We start from the raw sequence: 18,796 nt of genomic DNA on the forward strand, positions 1-18,796 counted from the left end.
TCCGCACCCAACACGGCCGTTCGCCGCATCCGGCACTACTCCACTGCGGCGGCTGGTGTTCTGCCGCCGCCTTTCTTCACCGAGAGCTCCCCGGGCATCTAGGGAGCTTCCTTCTCGGGGCCCTTCGCGCGGGCGGTGATCCCCCGATCAACCGCCCACGGGCCTATGGCTCCACCTCCATGGCGGGCTGGGGCTGACTAACCCCAGCACCACCGGCTCCAGGCTCTTTTGGCCGAGCCTTGTCGGAGGGAGCTCCGCGTCTTTTCCGGTGCTTGGTGCTGGCGAGCGGCTTTGCTGTGACGCAGCCGCTACTACCCAGCACGTGGTCCTTCTCCTTGCCGAGTGCCTCACAGAAGAAGCAGTTGGGATGCTTCTCCCGGCACTCGGCGGCCTTGTGCCCCGGTTTCCCACAGCGGAAACAATTCCGGCTGCGGTCCACCGGGCACTGGCATGTCGTCGCCAGGTGGCCGGTATCAAGGCATCGATAACACCGCTTAGGCCTCGCGGCCAGCAGTGTCACCTTCGCCGAGACCCAACCTACTCGCAGCCGCCCCAAGCTGAGCAGCTTTTTGGCTGCCGCGACGGGGACGCTCAGCCAAAGCGAGCCGTCGCCCCACCTTCCTTTCGTTATGGGGCCCGACCTAATTGAAGTTGTCGGGCATCCCCCTTCTCTGACGACCGCCTCGATGACGTCGGCGGTCGTTGCCGAGTCGTCCAGCCCGGCGATGCGCATCTCTACGCATTTCGCCGGGCGGCCGATCTTGACCACCTCCGGATCCAACACCTCGCGCATTTTTGCGGCCAGTACATCCGCCTTCTCTTGTGCGCCCTCGCCAGGGATGGTGAGAACGCGAGCGCCGGTCTGTGCCTGCCGGAAGCGAAACCCGACTCTGTTGATGCCGAGTTCCTGCACTGCCCCACCGACCGCGTCCTTCGCCTTCAGCAGCACGTCCTTGTACGTGACCCCCTTCTCCGCAGCACTCGCCTTCAGTGTGACGGTGATTGCCGCGGTGTTGGGGGCACGGAGCTTGGCCTTCTTCTTCTTCCTAGGGGCGGCTTTAGATGGAGTAGCCGCCCCTTTCTTCTTTTTGGGCCTGCGCGGACCGACGGTGGTCCACGGGGCCTCGGCGGGAGGGGCGTTGGTGTTCTGCCCCCCTTTTGCCGCCTCCTGAGCGGCCATTGATGGCCGCTTCTTCTTCCTCTTTTTCTTCGGCTTTGCAGCCCTCTCCTCAGTTGGTGCGGCGGGCGGCTGTAAAGGAGCCGCCGCGTCGTCTACCAGACTCTTGTCCGGTGCCTTTGCCGTCGCCGCCTTTTTCGGCTTCGGCGTCTTCTTTGCAGCCGCTGTTGGTTGGGCGCCGGCTGATGTACCAGTACCGTCAGCCGCCAGCGGCGGTCTCCTTCGGGGCTCCGGCAAGAGCCTGTCCTCCAATCCGGCAATTCTCGCGTTGAGCATGTTACCGAAGGTCTCGATGTTGGAACGCGAGACCTCCGATAACATCCGCTGCAAGTCATCGGGTGCGGGTCCAGTCACGCGACGACGCAGCTCCTCCAGCTCCCGACGCATCGCGTTGACTTGGCGCAGGAGGCGGTCGTTCTGCGCCTCTAGTGCCCGCATCTCCTCCGTCTGGCCGCGACCTCTAATCTCATTGACGGCCGCCTTGATGGACGCGACCGCCTCCTTGAGGGCACGCTGGTACGTCCCTTTCAGATTTGAGGACCTTGTGGCGACCATCGTCACCATATCCAAGGCCCTCTCCACGCCTGCCGCCAGGGCCGCGCCTGTCTCTTCCGTGTCCTCGGCCGGGGCAGGGCTTGCGCGAAGGGCGGCTCGCGCCTCCCTCGCCTCTCGCTCCTCCCGTGCCCTCCGGGCTACCTCCTCGACTTTCGCCCTGAAGGCAGCCCGGCGTTCCTCCTCCTTCTCCTTGTTCAGCTCCGCCTGAGCTTTTCCAAAGCCGACGTATTGGCCGGTGGTTGGTGGTCGGCCACGTCCCTTCTTTGCTTTGGGCACCGCCCCTTTACTGATGGGCGGGCCCGTGTCGTCATCGGAATTGCGCCTTTTCAGGCGCGTCCTGTCCGGTGTTGAGGGCAGGCCCTCGGAGTCCATCGATATGTCTGAGGCAGTATCGTCGGAGTCCGCGGGCCAGTCCTCACTGTCACGTCCGGTGGAATGGTCTCGTCCTTGTGGAGGCGGTATCGAGAATTCGCGCATCACGTCGCGCAGGACGACGCGAGGTGAGCGCGTCAACTCTCTACCGACCTCTTCGTCATGTCCAGGTGTGTCGGGTTTCGACTCGTAAACGTCCCGCCACTGCAGCACAGGCGGCAGGTTGGGTACGTCTCGAATCGGACAACCCCGCTCCTTCTTCCTTTGCGCCAATCTCCTTACCCGCTCCGAGCCGTTAGGCTGGTAAACGGAGAAGTCAACGTCCTCGTCCGTGATTGCGTCCGCCGCCGGCGCGGTTAGGTGCGCCGGTTTTGGACTTTGGCGCGTTGTCGCGCCCTCTCCACAACTCGCCACCGCAGCGGCCTCCTCAACCTCCAACGTATTTTGTGCCGGCCCCGTATACGTCCGACAGACCCCCTGGTTAGAGGGGGTGTGGGATTCCCTGGTGTCCACCGGACTACCAAGACCCACCCGGGGAGTATTTTTCAAAGTACGTTCCGCCATGTTTCGATCTTTAGAGGGAGATTCTGCCCTAGTGCCCTTGCGACGTAAGCCACCTGCTCGCCACGCATCCCAAGGCCGGGCACCACAAACCGGGGATTAGGGACCCACGGGCCCATCCATCCACAAACACACACACATATAGACGCAGAATCACACGCTGATGTAGAGAAGAGTTAACCAAAATGAGAAAGATAGAGTAGAGAAGGTGGTGAAAAGATAGACAAAATTAAATAAACAACAAACGAAGAGTAAACTATAAAAAGAGAGAAAGACAGGAAAGACCGGTGTTCAGCCATCCTGGATACGTCGCTCCGTGTAAAGGGCGGGGTGGCGTACCCAGGCGCCCAGGGACACGAACGTGGACGGACCGGTATCGCCCCCAACCTAACCTAACCTAACCTAACCTAACCTAACCTAACCTAACCTAACCTAACCTAACCTAACCTAACCTAACCTAACCTAACCTAACCTAACCTAACCTAACCTAACCTAACCTAACCTAACCTAACCTAACCTAACCTAACCTAACCTAACCTAACCTAACCTAACCTAACCTAACCTAACCTAACCTAACCTAACCTAACCTAACCTAACCTAACCTAACCTAACCTAACCTAACCTAACCTAACCTAACCTAACCTAACGCATCTCGCGGGGATTGGGGACTCCCCAGCGAGTATGTGGGGCTCGCTGCGGTCGTGAAGATGGTGAATTGACCGCAGCCCTACCCACTAAAACCCGACGGTACTCTTCATCGCACCACTTTGCAGGGTCACGAGAACGCGCGAGCTCAACTCCGCGGCTCTGCAAGCGTGTCTGCCCGCGTGCTAATAGCAGGCTCCTCTTCGTTAGAGCGAATCAGCTCCTACCGCCGAACAGAGGCCCTACCAGGGCTTGCATAGGCAGTCCGTTCTCTGGTGTCGCGATGCGCGAAGAGTACATAGCGCATCGCGACCCTCTCAGGGGCTCGTTCGTTGGGCGGCGGCATCCCCATACCGTCGCCCGAGCTCCCCATCTAGGGCGGTAAGTCGTCAATCTGAATGACATGTTGTCGCCTAGTCCGTCTTCGTCGTCGGGGGTCGAGCGCCTCTCTCTCTCTCTCCCGCTCGGCCTCCTCCTTTGCGGCGATTACTTCCTCCGCGAAGTTCTCGACCGCCTTCCACTCCAGTTCACTGCGTAGCATGGCGCGAACCATAGTTGGCAGTGATATGTCCTGTCCAATCGCGGCCGTTAAGGCCGCGCGTTGTAGTATCCATGAGGGACAGGCCGTTAAGGTGTGCGCGGCCGTGTCCCTGTCCTCTCCACAGTGGTGGCATCGCGTCGTCTCCTCCCTCCCGGCGATCTCGCACAGGTACCGACCGAAGCAGCCGTGCCCGGTCAGCACCTGCGTGAGGCGGAACGAGAGTGCGCCGTTCTTCCGACCCAACCACTCCCTGAACACTGGGCGGATGGCCAGTATCAGGTCCACGCTCACTCTTGGCTCCGCGAGCCGCTCTTCCCATTCTTCCAATGCCCTGTCGTTGGCCTCTTCCCTCCACCGACGCACGGCTTCCGGGAGGGGGTTGCTGCCCCCCGCGCGGACCTCTGCGCTACGCCAGTAGACGTCGGCGAGGGTTTTGGCGTCCAGGTCCCATGGGACGCTACCGGCGAGCAGGCACGCAGCATCCCTGGAGATGGTGCGATACCCGCGCACCGCTCGCGTCGCCATTATCCGTTGTAGCCGTCCCAGGGCCTGCCTGTTCACAGCTGCCAGATCTTCGGCCCATATCGGCGCACCGTACATCACCATAGAGCGTATCACGCCCATGTACAGGCGCCGACAGGTAAGGCTCGGGCCCCCGAGGTTCGGGAGCAGCGAGGCCAGGGCTCCTGCTGCCTTTGTCACTTTCTCGGATAGCCGGCGGAAGTGCTCTTTGAAAGTCCACCGGCTATCGAGGACCAGTCCGAGATATGTCATGGTAGACGCAATCTGGATCGAAGTCCCTCCAACTATTATTGCCAGGCCAGGCGGCGGCGCGTTACGGGGCCCGTGGAAAATGATAGCCTCCGTTTTGTTCAGCGCCACCGTCAGGCCCAGCGCCTGGATCCTGCGCACCACCTGCGCTACCGCTGCCGTCGCCAGGATTGTGGCTTCGCGGTGCGTTTTGGCGCGACAGACCACCGCAGTGTCGTCCGCGTACGCGACCAGTTCGACGCCGGGTAAGTTGGCACCGCGAAGCACATGGTCAAATCCAAGGTCCCACAGTTCCGGACCGAGAGCCGAACCCTGTGGGACGCCGCAGTCTACCTCCTGCTCTTCCCATCCATCTTCGGTAGGGTACTGCACCGAGCGCTCCGACAGATAATCACCGATGGTTCGGCGTAAGTATCTGGGCACTCGGTGGTACCTCAGGGCCTCCTTTATTGTTTCCCAAGGCAGGGTGTTGAATGCGTTGGTGATGTCCAACGAGACAACCAACACCACCCCGCCTTGAGAGATTTCCTGCTCCGTGATTGACCGAATCCGTGCCACCGCGTCTATTGTTGATCGACGAGACCGAAACCCGAACTGAGCATCACTCAGGTTGGGACCAACGCTCTCAAGATGACGGTTGAGGCGTGCGACGATGATCCTCTCAAACGTCTTGCAGATCTCGTCGATCAACACTATGGGACGATAGGCAGACGGCTGGTCTTCTGGTCGCCCGGCCTTTCTGAGTAGCACGAGTTTGCCCGTCTTCCAGCGACGTGGAACTCGCCCCTGTACCAAACACAAGTTCAGTACGGCGAGCACACGCGCTTCCATGTGCTCCATCGCTAGCACCCAGACACGACCGGGGACTCCATCCAAGCCAGGGGCCTTATTCTGAAGGCTCATCTTATGTACCGCCGCTGCCAGTTCTCCGGCTGAGACTGGGGGGATTTCCTCCTCCTCTTCGGGTTCCGCAGTTGGTGGTGCCATGGATGGTGGGGACCACTCGGCCCTAGGTGGAAATAGGGCCGAAACAATGGATCTGCAGAGATCCGGCTGCAAGGACTGAGTGAGGGGTGGGGCAGCAGGGCGAAGCTTTTGCCTCACCCATTTGTAGGGTCTGCCCCACGGGTCCTGCTCCAGAGTTCTCAGGAAATCCTCCCAAGCCTCTCTCTTCGCCGTTCTGATGGCGTCGCGCAGGTGGTGTCGCGCTGAGCGGTATCCATCATAGATGGCGTCTTCCTCTTCCGCATTTCGGATCCGCCGTCTGCGGTACCGTAGGTAACGGCGTCGGGCCGCTACACATTCCTCTCGAAGGCGTTTCAGGTCCGGGCTCCACCAGTATGTCTGGCGTCTGGGCGGAACCGGGCCAGCGCGGGGCATCGAGGCGTCGCAGATGTTGTGCGCCGCCTCAGTTAGCCACTCCACGCACTCCTCTACGTCCTCCGATGGGAGAGGTGCCCACGATGCGACAGCCGCTGCCTCCTTGAGGATGTCGCGGTCCAGCTTCTTCAGGGACCACCTCGGGCCAGCACCAGGTGAAATTGTGCGGCCTTGCTCCGTCAAGTGAGAAATGACGAAGCGAATGTAGAGGTGGTCCGATAGAGTCTCAGTACGACTCAGGACCCTCCATTCTGTTACGTGTTGAGCGATGGCAGGGCTGACTAGGGTCAGGTCTACTATGGACTCTCCCTGCCGCCGGACGCATGTGCTGGTCGCCCCACGATTCGCCAGGACCAAACCGGTGGCAGCCAACCATTCCTCCATCAAGCGACCTCTCGCATTCGTCGCCGGGGAGCCCCACAACGGTGACTTCGCGTTGAAGTCTCCGGCGACGACTACGGGTTGAGTCGACCCCTCTACGACGGCGGTCAGGCGGAGCAAGAGCGCCTCTAACTCGACGATCGGCCTATTCGGGGAAAAGTAAACCCCCACTACGGTGAGGGTCCCCAAGATGGCGACAACAAATCCACGGCCCCTTATCGAATTCCTCGACGAAGGAGGCACGATTTTGGGACCAAAGACCAAGGCGACCGACGAGTTGACATCTCCCAACCAATCACCCCTTTCCAGGACGCGGTACGGCTCTGCAATAACGGCCACGTCGATTTCCCACTGCAGAAGAGCCTGAACCCAGAGATCCTGCGCCTGGGCGCAGTGGTTCAGGTTGCCCTGAAGAAATCGTATGGTGGCCGTTATTGGGCTTCCATAGGGTCCGCTCTGGCACTAGAGGCCGCCGTAGGTGTTATGGCGGCCTTTTCCGGTGCTTGGCTCTTTTCAGGGCCTTTCCGTTTCTTCTTGCTGGGAGGGGCAGACTTGTCGCAGCGACGACTGCCTACGATGTGGTCCGCCGGCTTCTCTCTTGCCTCGCACAGTGCACAGTGAGGAGGATTCCCACAATGCTTGGTCGAGTGGCCCGGTTGTCCGCAGCGGAAGCAGAGCTCACTGCGATCGATCTCTGACGAGCACGTCGCCCGGGTGTGGCCCTCTTCTTGGCACTTAAAGCACCGCATTTTTCGCGCGGAGAGCAGAGTCACCTGCACTACGGTCCAGCCGACATAAACTTTAGCGTTCGGCGCCGTCACTTGTTTTGCGGCCTCGACCGGGCATTTGACCCAGGCCGAGCCGCGACCTCTCCTGTCAACGCGAATCTCTCCGACTCTAACATCTTCAGCGCGACAGCCGCCCGTTCTCGCTACGGCAGTCGCGATTTCTGCCGCCGACGCCGAGTCATCGAGACCCGCAATTCGTAACTCAGCACATTTCTGTGGCCGCGATACGTGTACCATGTCCTCTCCCACTATTTCTTTCAGTTTACCCGCCAGAGCGTCTGCCTTCTCCTTGCAGGCAGTACCCGAGACCTCGTACATACGGGCCCCGGTCACGGCCCGCTTGAATTTGACCGCTGCTATGTCTAGCGCAGTCAGATCCAGGTGCTGCTTGGCTTTGTCGATGACACTCTGGTAGGTGACACCGTTCTTCTCCGCGTCCGGGCGCAGCGTTAGCACTACGGCTGCAGTTTTTGGAGCGCGGAGCTGTTTGTCCTTCTTTTTCTTCTCCTTTTTCTTTTGCACCTTTTTCTTTACTTCCACCGTCCTTGGTGCCTTGCCTTTCCCTCTTTTCACTACCTCTGTCCATGAGGGAGTGGCGGCTGGCTGTGACCCTGCTGCCGTTGTCACTGTGTCGCGCCTCGCGGCTGCAGCCTCAGCGGCGGCGGCAGACTTTCGCCCCTTCTTCGTCCTTTTCGGTTTCGGACCCGGGTTCGTCGGAGGCATCAGGGTAGAAACTGATGGCTCCGGCGGAGGCGGAGTCTCACTTTCTTTTCCAGCCTGCTGGGGCCTAGTGCCAGATAAGGTCGAAACGGCACTATCCCTCTTCTTGTCTGCAGCTAACGGGGGCCGCAGGCGAGGTTCCGGCAGGAGCCGAGCCTCAAGCCCTTCCAGTCTCGCGTCCATGCGGGCGTTCATAAGAGACACCGCCTCGCGCATCGCTCGCTGCAGTATCTCCTCCATATTCGGCTCTTGGATGGTCTTGGGAGCCGTATGTGGTTGTGCGTCAGCGAGCTTGCGCTTGACGGCCTCCAACTCCTTCTTCATCTCGTCGAGCTCTCTGGAGAGGCGGGTGTTTGCTTCTACCAGGGCTCTTGTCTCCTCCGATGCTGACCTGCTGAGGAGGGCGGAGCTCGCCTCCCGTATAGTGCAGGTCGCCTTTTTCAAGGCCGCAATCGATGTCCCTTTTAAGTTTTTGGACTTTTGGGTCACCGCGAGGATGGCATCCAGACTCTGGGTTATGGCCGAGCCCAGTTTCGCCGCCGTGACCACTTCGTCCTCTGTCATCGCACAATCGATAAGTGAAGCCTCCGAGAGCCGGTGGGACCGTAGCTCCGGTAACTTCTTCGTCATTTCCAGGACCTCCTTCTCCGCTTCCATCGCTATCTCCTTCTCCTTGAGTTCGAGGTACTCCCTCTTAGACTTGGCTAGACCAACATATTGCCCTGTGGTGGGCGGTCTGCCTCTTCCTCTTTTTGATGAGGGCTTTAAAGCCACTCCTTTGTCCTTTTCAGGGCTGTTCTCCAGATCACTTCCACGCCTCTTGCGCCGGTAAGTGGCCCTTATCTTCTCTCTCTCCCTTTCACTGCCTCGGTCCTGGCTCCGAGAGGCGGCGGTCTCGTTGCCGCTCTCGTCGCTTCCGCTCTCGGGTCTTCCATAAAATCGCGAAGGACCCGCGCCAATGGATGCGGGCGTTACCGCTCGCGATCCACCATCACCCTCACTCGCCGTCGTCATAGCAGCCAAGTCAGATTGCCTCTCATCGTCCAGTGATACATTGCCAAAGTCGTTTTTCTCCTCACTCCTCCTACTCTCCTTCATTGCAGCGGTGGCGCCCCCCGTATACATGGGCCAGACCCCCTCCTCTGAGGGGGTGCGGGATTCTCCAACATTGTTGGTACCCGCCCGGGGAATATTTTTGTCGATGCAACCTTCCATGTTTTGATCATTGAGGGGTGAGTCTGCCCCACGTCCTCGATGCGTAGTCACCGACTCGCCATGCACCCCGTCACCGGACGTTACCAGTTTAGGGTTCGGGGCCCACAGGCCCATCCATCACAGAATCACACACAGATTTTCACACACAAACAAACAATAATGTATAGAAGAGTAAACAAAAATGAAGGACAGGGTAGAAAAGATGGTGAAAGATAGTAATACAAAAACAAAATAACGCAAGCGAAGAGTATACTATAAAACGGGAAGAAAGATAGGAAAGACCGGCGTTCAGCCATCCTGAGTGCCTCACCCCGTGTAAAGGGCGGGGCGGCGCACCCAGGCGCCCAGGGACACGAACGTGGACGGACCGGTATCGCCCCCAACCTAACCTAACCTAACCTAACCTAACCTAACCTAACCTAACCTAACCTAACCTAACCTAACCTAACCTAACCTAACCTAACCTAACCTAACCTAACCTTTTTTTTTTTTTTTTTTTTTTTTTTTTTTCCGGAGGGGGAAATGCATTACGCATACCACCCAGGCGCAGGGGGCGACCCGAGCGGTTATGTGGGACTCCCGTAGCTAATGAGACCACGGTATACCCACTAAAACCCCCCCCCATCTTCCGCCACGCCGCATATTGACGGGGCCACAGGAACGATACACACATCTGCGACCCCGCCAGCGGCCCGAAGACTTCACGATGGGCGCACAACACATGCGCCCTCCTCCTCGGCCCCCACCAAGGCTGTAGCAGACGCCCCCCGAGTCTGCTACTTGGAGGCCATGTGGTAGATCAGGTCTGTGGCTCTGCCACCGACCACACCTCGGCCGCAGAGGATAGGGCAAGCGGCGCACCGTAATACCTACTTGCCTCTTCCTCTGCGGCCCCACCAATGCCGTTCAAGCGGAACGGCCCCGCCAGCTCGCAGGGGGGGTAGGGAAAGCGGCAACCTACCACAATGCCTCTCCCCCCCGCGATCCGTCCTCGGCCGCAGAGGATAGGGCAAGCGGCGCACCGTAATACCTACTTGCCTCTTCCTCTGCGGCCCCACCTCGGTGCGCATCCGCAGCGGACTCCTCCAGTCCGCTGGGAGCGCCCTCCTCGGGCCAGGCGGCGACACCGGCCGGCCCTGGTTGCCTCTTTGCTTCACCGCGGTTGTCCATGCCGCGGTTACTAGAGCCCCACCGCCACGACAAGGCGTGCAACCATCGGGGGGAACCTAACCTAACCTAACCTAACCTAACCTAACCTAACCTAACCTAACCTAACCTAACCTAACCTAACCTAACCTAACCTAACCTAACCTAACCTAACCTAACCTAACCTAACCTAACCTAACCTAACCTAACCTAACCTAACCTAACCTAACCTAACCTAACCTAACCTAACCTAACCTAACCTAACCTAACCTAACCTAACCTAACCTAACCTAACCTAACCTAACCTAACCTAACCTAACCTAACCTAACCTAACCTAACCTAACCTAACCTAACCTAACCTAACCTAACCTAACCTAACCTAACCTAACCTAACCTAACCTAACCTAACCTAACCTAACCTAACCTAACCTAACCTAACCTAACCTAACCTAACCTAACCTAACCTAACCTAACCTAACCTAACCTAACCTAACCTAACCTAACCTAACCTAACCTAACCTAACCTAACCTAACCTAACCTAACCTAACCTAACCTAACCTAACCTAACCTAACCTAACCTAACCTAACCTAACCTAACCTAACCTAACCTAACCTAACCTAACCTAACCTAACCTAACCTAACCTAACCTAACCTAACCTAACCTAACCTAAACCTAAACCTAAACTTAAACTTAAACTTAAACCTAAACCTAAACCTAAACCTTAACCTAAACCTAAAGCTTGTATAGGCTTCTGACATTTGTCTTGTTATCATTGTATAGAAATCAGATTTCTCACTTGGTGGGTATTTTTTTTTTTTTTTTTTCAATATTGAAATGTAATCGAATCTCCCAGATTAAGATAGGGGATGTTTAGTATACCCCAAATAAGCTTCCATAAAAAGCAATGACGATTCAAAGGTAAGCCTGTAGGGACATTTTAAAATATAAAAAAAAAAAAAACAAAAAAAAAAAACATATTTTCGTAGCTAAGCTTCGCAGACATTTTATTTTGCACTAAACTAAATGATTTAGTTCTTGTTGTCTTAAATATATTTATAATTAACCTAAATAAGGAATTTTCTGGACATATTTTCTTTTTTAAAACTTTAAAATGGCTGCAGTTTCTGAACCCACCGCTAAAATAAAAAAAAAATAAAAAAAAAAAAAAAAAAAAACGCTCTCTATTTTTTTTATCAGTTTTACCTAATGTAAAAAAAACCTAATAGGTCTCCATGACGCTCGAGTGACTACAAAATTAGCACCTTCCCCTCCCCTACTACAAGTAGTGTGCGTTTATTTCGTTTTTTTTTATTTCTATTTGTCGATCATTTCGAAGCACATTATGATACAAAAAAAAAAAGATTTGTTCATGATATCGATAAACTATATTTCAAGTAATGAGAATCCGTAAACACATGTAAAAAGCTATGCAATTTTTGTAGCCAAATTATTAATTGATGTGACATTTTTAGTAGGGTTGTTGAGGAAGTGATTATGAGGAAGAGGAGGAGGAAGAGGAATTTTCACGCGCAAATTTAGAGGATGTGGATGAGGAAGAGGATATTATTTGAGGAAGAGGATGCGGATGAGGAAGCGGAAGAGGAAGCGGATGAGGAAGAGGATGATAGGAAATTATAAATACTAGCGGACCCAACCCAAAAGTCTTTGTTCTGTCTGTACATAACTAGGTACATACATTACACAAAAAAATAATTAAAAGGGCATTTTCCAGTGGACCAAACTATGAATCTGAACCATTCTCACACACACAATAAAGAATCATCAAAATTGGTCCAGCAATTAAGGAGGAGTTCAGTAACATATAGAATGGCTTTATACAGCCGTAGTGAGACCGATTACCGCATATTATGGCTGCGTAGTGTGTCAAAAAAAGGCTGAACAAGTAAACTGTCGCAAAAATCTGAACAGCGTCCAGAGACTGGCATGCCTAATAATCACGGGTGCGCTTTCGTCAATACCCACCGCTTCCCTCGAGGCCCTGATCAACCTAACTCCGCTTCCTCTGCTTGTTCAGATGGAGGCTAGAAAGGCCAGGGCCAGGACGGCGGGCAGGACAAATTAGGCCTCCACCCCATTTAGACATCTGGAACAGTCTCTTCGTGAATCACCCATCATGGACAGACTAGGCTTGGGGCCGAGAGTCTCATATATGGCCCAGAACCGGTCTGCGGAATATCTCCCAGTACTACAAAGCAAGTGCTCGAGGAATTGGTTCGCGAACTAAGCAGAAAGCAATAATAATAATAATAATAATAATATCTATGGACGCTTCACACCACGTCAGTCTGGCCCCGTGCTAAGTACCTGAAGGACTTGTGTTACAGGTACCAGACAACGGAAATATATTTAATACTTTTATACTATACATATATTTAAGATTTTTATTATATCATACACATATTTAATACACATCCAGACCCGGGAACATTGAAAACTTTTTGTTCCGTCGGCGGGATTCGAACCCGCGACCCCCGGCTAGAGCTACCAACGCGCTCACCACTGAGCCACAGAGGTCGTCAAAAAAAAAGGCTTGGGGCCGAGAGTCTCATATATGGCCCAGAACCGGTCTGCGGAATATCTCCCAGTACTACAAAGCAAGTGCTCGAGGAATTGGTTCGCGAACTAAGCAGAAAGCAATGGGTTGAGTCCCAGGCCTTGAACACTCCAAGGCACTAATTGCTGGCTTTAACAAGAAACTATCAAAAATAGTGCTCACCATGGGTAGGAATCAATTAAGAATCCTTACCAGAAGCCTAACTGGGCACTGCAAGCTCAATAAGCACCTTAGCAGAATAGGTGTTAGTAGCTTAACGACTTGCAGATTCTGCGAGGAGGAGGATGAGACACCTATACACCTTCTCCTTGACTGTCCTGCTCTACTACAGAGCAGGAACAGGCACCTTGGTCGCTACGAATACTCATCCACAGAGGAAATTCGTGGCATCAACCATAACCACATCGTTCAATTTATGAGCAGCATTGGGTTGGGGACCGTACTCTAATGCGAAGGAGTCACAATAGATGACCTGCCTTCAGCAATAAAAAAAAACATACACAACACACGCACACAAAAAAAAGATGAGTAAATAATACAATTCTCTGGCTCTGGCGTGTGCATTGCCATGATTGGATACGCGACGCGCATGCGCAGTGAAATTCCTCATAAATTCCTCTTAAATTTTGAGGAAGCGATAGCGGAAGAGGATTTTTTTATTTTTATTTATGAGGATGCGGTAACGGTTGAGGAACCCAAAATATTGCGGAACTTCCTCAATATGAGGAAGCGGAAGAGGAATCCTCAGAAACCCTAATTTTTAGCACTAATGCCTTAAGGTGCCCATACACGGGACAATTTGTCGTTTCGATTGATCGTCAAGAAAATCGTCCAATCGATCTTTTGAACGTAAAATCGTTTGCGATATTGCTACACACGTACAATTTGTCGTTCGATTTTAACATCGAGGAGATAAATCGTTACGATAATTGTCCCGTGTATGGCCACCTTTATAAAGCACGAATAAGGGATTATTAAACTTGACGGCGCTGCGGAAATAGTTTTACTTCAAATGTTATAATATTAATCTACCAAAACAATGATTTTTGGTAGATTAATATTATAATTGGTAATTTCCAAACGAAATAAGAGTTATCGCTCTGACGTAACGCTAAACACTGAATAGGTGGCCAATTAAAATGATACTGGCCGAATATGGCAAAACTATGATTTATTGTCTGTGGATAAATAAATAAAAAAGAAGGAGAAGAAGAAAATGGTTCGGACGGAGTTAGGTCGAACGGAGTTAGGTCGAATGGAGTTGGGTCGAACGCAATTAGGTCGAATGGGGTTAGGTCAAATGGAGTTAGAATCTAGTTAGGTTGAGTTTTTTAAAGCGGGCTTTCATTAATAGAGCTTTTGCTTATCGGTTAAAGAGGGGTAAGGTTAAAATGGGTTAGTTTAATGACGTTAGATTAAATGAGGTTAGGTTAAATGAGGTTAGGTTAAATGAGGCTAGGTTAAATGAGGTTAGTTTAAATGAGGTTAGGTTAAATGAGGTTAGGTTAAATGAGGTTAGGTTAAATGAGGTTAGGTTAAATGAGGTTAGGTTAAATGAGGTTAGGTTAAATGAGGTTAGGTTAAATGATGTTAGGTTAAATGAGGTTAGGTTAAATGAGGTTAGGATATATGAGGTTAGGTTAAATGAGGTTAGGTTTAAGGAGATTAGGTAAAATGAAGTTAGGTTAAAGGGTGGTTAAAGGAGGTTCGTTTAGTGAAAGGTTGGAAGAAATTAGGTTATTCTAAATTGGGGTTTTGTTAAACGGTGTTGTGTTAAAAGGTGTTAAGTAAAAAAGTGTTACTTTAAAAGGTGTAAAATTAAAAGGTATTAGGTCAAAAGGGGTTAGGTTTAAATGGGTTAGGTTAAAATGGGTTTAATTACGAGGGGGTAGGTTAAAAGGGTATAGAATAAAACCAGTCGTGTAAAGGCAGTTAGGTTAAAAGAAGGTTAGGTCAAAAGAGGTCAGGTTTAATGAGGTTCGGTTAAAAATTGTTAGTTTAAAAGAGGGTAGGTTAAAGGAGGTTAGGTTAAAAGAGGTTAGGTTAAAGGAGGTTAGGTTAAAGGAGTTTAGGTTAAAGGAGATTAGGTTAAAAGAGGTTTGGTTAAAAGGGGTTAGGTTAAAAGGGGTTAGGTTAAAAGGGGTTAGGTTAAAAGAGGTTAGGTTAAAAGAGGTTAGGTTAAAAGAGGTTAGGTTAAAAGAGGTTAGGTTAAAAGAGGTTAGGTTAAAAGAGGTTAGGTTAAAAGAGGTTAGGTTAAAAGAGGTTAGGTTAAAAGAGGTTAGGTTAAAAGAGGTTAGGTTAAAAGAGGTTAGGTTAAAAGAGGTTAGGTTAAAAGAGGTTAGGTTAAAAGGGGTTAGGTTGATCATAGACAAATTGTATGTTTTATAAAAAGGTATGAGAGATTGTATATAATAATTATTATTATACTTACATTAATATTGAAAGGTTAGGTCTGAATTTTTTTTGCGTAGGTTCGCCTGTATATTAATCGTTGGGTTAGCGGTCCCGGAGGAACCTATCTTAGGCATCAAAGTCACTTTGACAACAGCTGTCAAACTAACTTTGACTTATGTCAACTACCGAAGCAAAGGGTAAATAAAGAGACTTTCGTGTGTAATATTTATTATCACAATAACGACGTTTTCTAGGCAACTGCAGCACATCCGCACGTCTTGCCGCAGCTTGCAGGAGCGCTCATAAACAGGCGACAAGAATCTTCTGCTAGCGATCTCCGTACAGCGTTCCACCACACGATTGCAACGCGTACGTGCAAGAAATTACATCACAAGTTTAATTTTCTGTTGTCTCATATAATATAACCATGTCTCTACATAAATAAGATATGAATTAGGTCAGTTTTTAACTGCCGACCAAAAAGAGGGGTTTTATCTATATTGTACAATGTAGTTTTAGCACCGAATATAACAAACAACGTAGTCGGGTACAAAATGAACTTACGTACGTTACCTTTCAGATTAGTCGTATTCGTATGGAACAACATCACATTGTTTTAATGCTGCAGCTGATGTTTATTACGCCTTTATTAGCGAATATTATTGTTACCTGCAAAATAGTTAGCTTCTACCCGTAATACGTAAAACAGTCGATACTGGGTACTTGGTTCATGCTAAACCATTCGTGATTCGTTTTTATCACTTCACAATCTCTAATATGTTCTTAGATTATTATTAGAATGGATTTTTTTAGACATCAAAATATAAAGCTGAAAAAAACTATGTTGATAAAAATGCGCAAACTTGGTGAAAATTTTTGACAATAATGACATTGACGTAAGTCGTTACCATAGACTAAAGTTTGATGTCAATGTTTTTGTCTATGATTGTGTCTATACCTGAGTGTTGCCATAATATTCTGGAAATGTTCGTTTTTATTCGACCTTAAAACGGAAATAGTGTGGGAATTGGGAATTACGATTCATTATTCGTAGGTCGTAGGATTATTTGATAAATCGAATTATCGCGTAAATTCTAGGGATTTCGCGAAAACACGCCGGTTTTCTGTAAGGACGTGGTATTTCTCCGGTCGAGCTGGCCTATTCGTGCCGAAGCATGGCTCTCCCACGTCAAAAGTGTTATCAAATAAATGAATTACATTTAATTTAATAAAATTAGCAGCATAGATTGAAATACAACCTAGTTGCCTAGTGAATAAAGTTGCATTTCATTAAAATTTATTTATTTAACGAAATGACTTAGCGCAAAATGATATCTATTATCGTGTTAATAAAGTTTCATTTTACTTGAATTTTTGTCGGCGTGGCGCGGCTTGTGATATCACGCGCCGTGAGAAGGGGTGGCTCGTGTTCGCCTGTTTGCTCAACCCGCGCCTTTGAAGTTACCGACTTTAATCGGATCAGGACGCGCCTGCACGAGCCGCGCCGCGCCACCCCTTCACACGGCGCGTGGCTCGAGCGGGCGCGGCGCGGCTTGTGGTAGCACGCGCCGTGAGAACGCAACCACGCCACCACTTTCTTCGGGCGCGTGGCTCGAGCTGGCGCGTGATATTAAACGCGCCTGCTCGAGCCAGCCCGAGCCATCCCTTCACACGGCGCGTGGCTCGAGCGGGCGCGGCGCGGCTTGCGATAATACGCGCCGTGAGAAGGCACCATTACGAGATTTATACTCGCGCCTCGTGGCTCGGCGCGCGCCGCGAGACGAGCCGCGAGCTCAAGTTTACACTCAGGGCTCGCGGCGCGTCTCGCGGCTCGCCTCGTGGCTCGCGCGCAAGTGGTAATCGAGTATCTCGGACACTTTCGGTCCGGTGTCGGTATTTTGTGCCCGAGACAAAGGGTCACGCGAGGAAAGCGAGCGCATTACTGTACACTCTCGCGTTTTTCACTACTAGTCGCGCCGCTAGACAGTGCAGAACAGAAAAATAACAATAATAAACGCACGTGAATAAACGTCTAATGCGTAATAAAAAACGTGAATAGTGATCTATGATCATTGATCGTAGATATGTTTTCGCCATTTTTTTATTTTTATTGTGTAAAAACAGCTGCAAGAGAAGTGTTTTCGTCCATCTCATAGAGAAAAATAATGGTCCATCTTCTCTGAGTCAAAACTGCGATTGAACTAAGCGAGAATGTACCATCGAGGAAGTTGATTCCTATGCAATTGACAGACCAACGTTATTTGGCCGAATATGTCAATTCAATGTTAATTGTGATCTGTCAGCTGGGTTTGACGTAACGCAACCAAACTACTTAGGTCCCCGATTTGCATAGGAATCAACTTCTCTGATAGGACATGATCGCACTCGGGCAAGGGGCTCTCGCACGAGACTCTTGCCCGAGATCTCTCGGCGAGAGTGTACAGCCGACATAAATTTAATACCTAGCGGAATATCAGCAACAATCTCGAGCTGTCAGACTCAGACGTAACCAAAATTGGTTTTCGTCTGTGTGAAAAATATGTGTACGTATACACTTACACAAGCATGATTGAACATTTAAATTGTGCAGCACGTGCCGACTGGACGTCAAAAAAGTGTGCTGCTGTCATGTATCACACGTCTCTTTTTACCACGCAGTGTTACTGATAGTGACATCTCTCTTGCTCAGGCCTTTGTTTCTCTATTCCGCTAGGTATATTAACTTTATGGATGAAACGCACTTAAACATAATTCATTAAAATGGAGAATGTTACCTAATTTTGATTATTAGCAGTCCACATTATCTATCAAAAATAAAGAATACTAGCTGTTGCCCGCGACTTCGTCCGCGTGGACTTTAGTTTATAGCGCGCGGTGTCAACAAAATTTGTGTCAAATTTAAAAACTTTTTAAAACCCTGGTAAGTGGTACCCCTCTTAGGGCCGCGCTACACCGGAATGGCAGCGCTGAAAGTGCTCGCCTCGCATGGCAGCGCCATTCCGGTGTAGCGCGGCCCTTAATTAATCAAAATACCCAAAAACAGCTGTGCAGTGTGCACATAATCTATACTAATATTATAAATGCGAAAGTATCTCTGTCTGTCTGTCTGTCTGTCAGTCTCGCTTTCACGCCAAACGCCAAAACTACCGAACCGATTGTAATGAAATTTTGTATACAGATAGTCTAAAGCCTGAGAAAGGACATAGGCTACTTTTTTACTGGAAAAAAGGGTTGTAAGGGGGTGAAAATGCGTAAATTTGTTCAAATTAAGTTAGTTCCAACAATTCATAATAGATGGCGCCGTGCGTCTTCTACATCGCGCTGCCGCTTGCTCAAAAGTCTTCCTATAAGACGTGGTATCATCTTACATTTAAGTTTCGATTTTTTTCGATTGTTATATCTATTCTACGGTATTAAATAACTCAGTACTTTATCTGTGCAGTGACGTAACCTTAAATCTATCAATGATAAATAGTTTATGGGTAAAGTTGTGTAATTGGAGGGCTAAATAAGCTTTAAAATTTGGCATAAAATATAAAATTTAATATAAAAAAATGTAATACTTATTGTG

The 18,796-nt window shown here is 50.6% G+C and overlaps 1 protein-coding gene across 1 annotated transcript; it reads right to left on the reverse strand.

The window, feature by feature from the left end:
• Positions 1-3,683: 3,683 nt before the first annotated feature.
• On the reverse strand, positions 3,684-9,106 carry LOC121731828. The gene is made up of 2 exons (XM_042121493.1): positions 6,875-9,106; positions 3,684-6,791 (listed from the first exon to the last, which is right to left on the reverse strand). The coding sequence occupies exons 1-2, from the start codon at positions 9,104-9,106 to the stop codon at positions 3,684-3,686; spliced, it is 5,340 nt and encodes a 1,779-aa protein (XP_041977427.1).
• Between the last annotated feature and the right edge of the window lie 9,690 nt (positions 9,107-18,796).

This window comes from Aricia agestis, chromosome 11 (assembly GCF_905147365.1).
Source record: "Aricia agestis chromosome 11, ilAriAges1.1, whole genome shotgun sequence".
Lineage (NCBI taxonomy): Eukaryota > Metazoa > Arthropoda > Insecta > Lepidoptera > Lycaenidae > Aricia > Aricia agestis.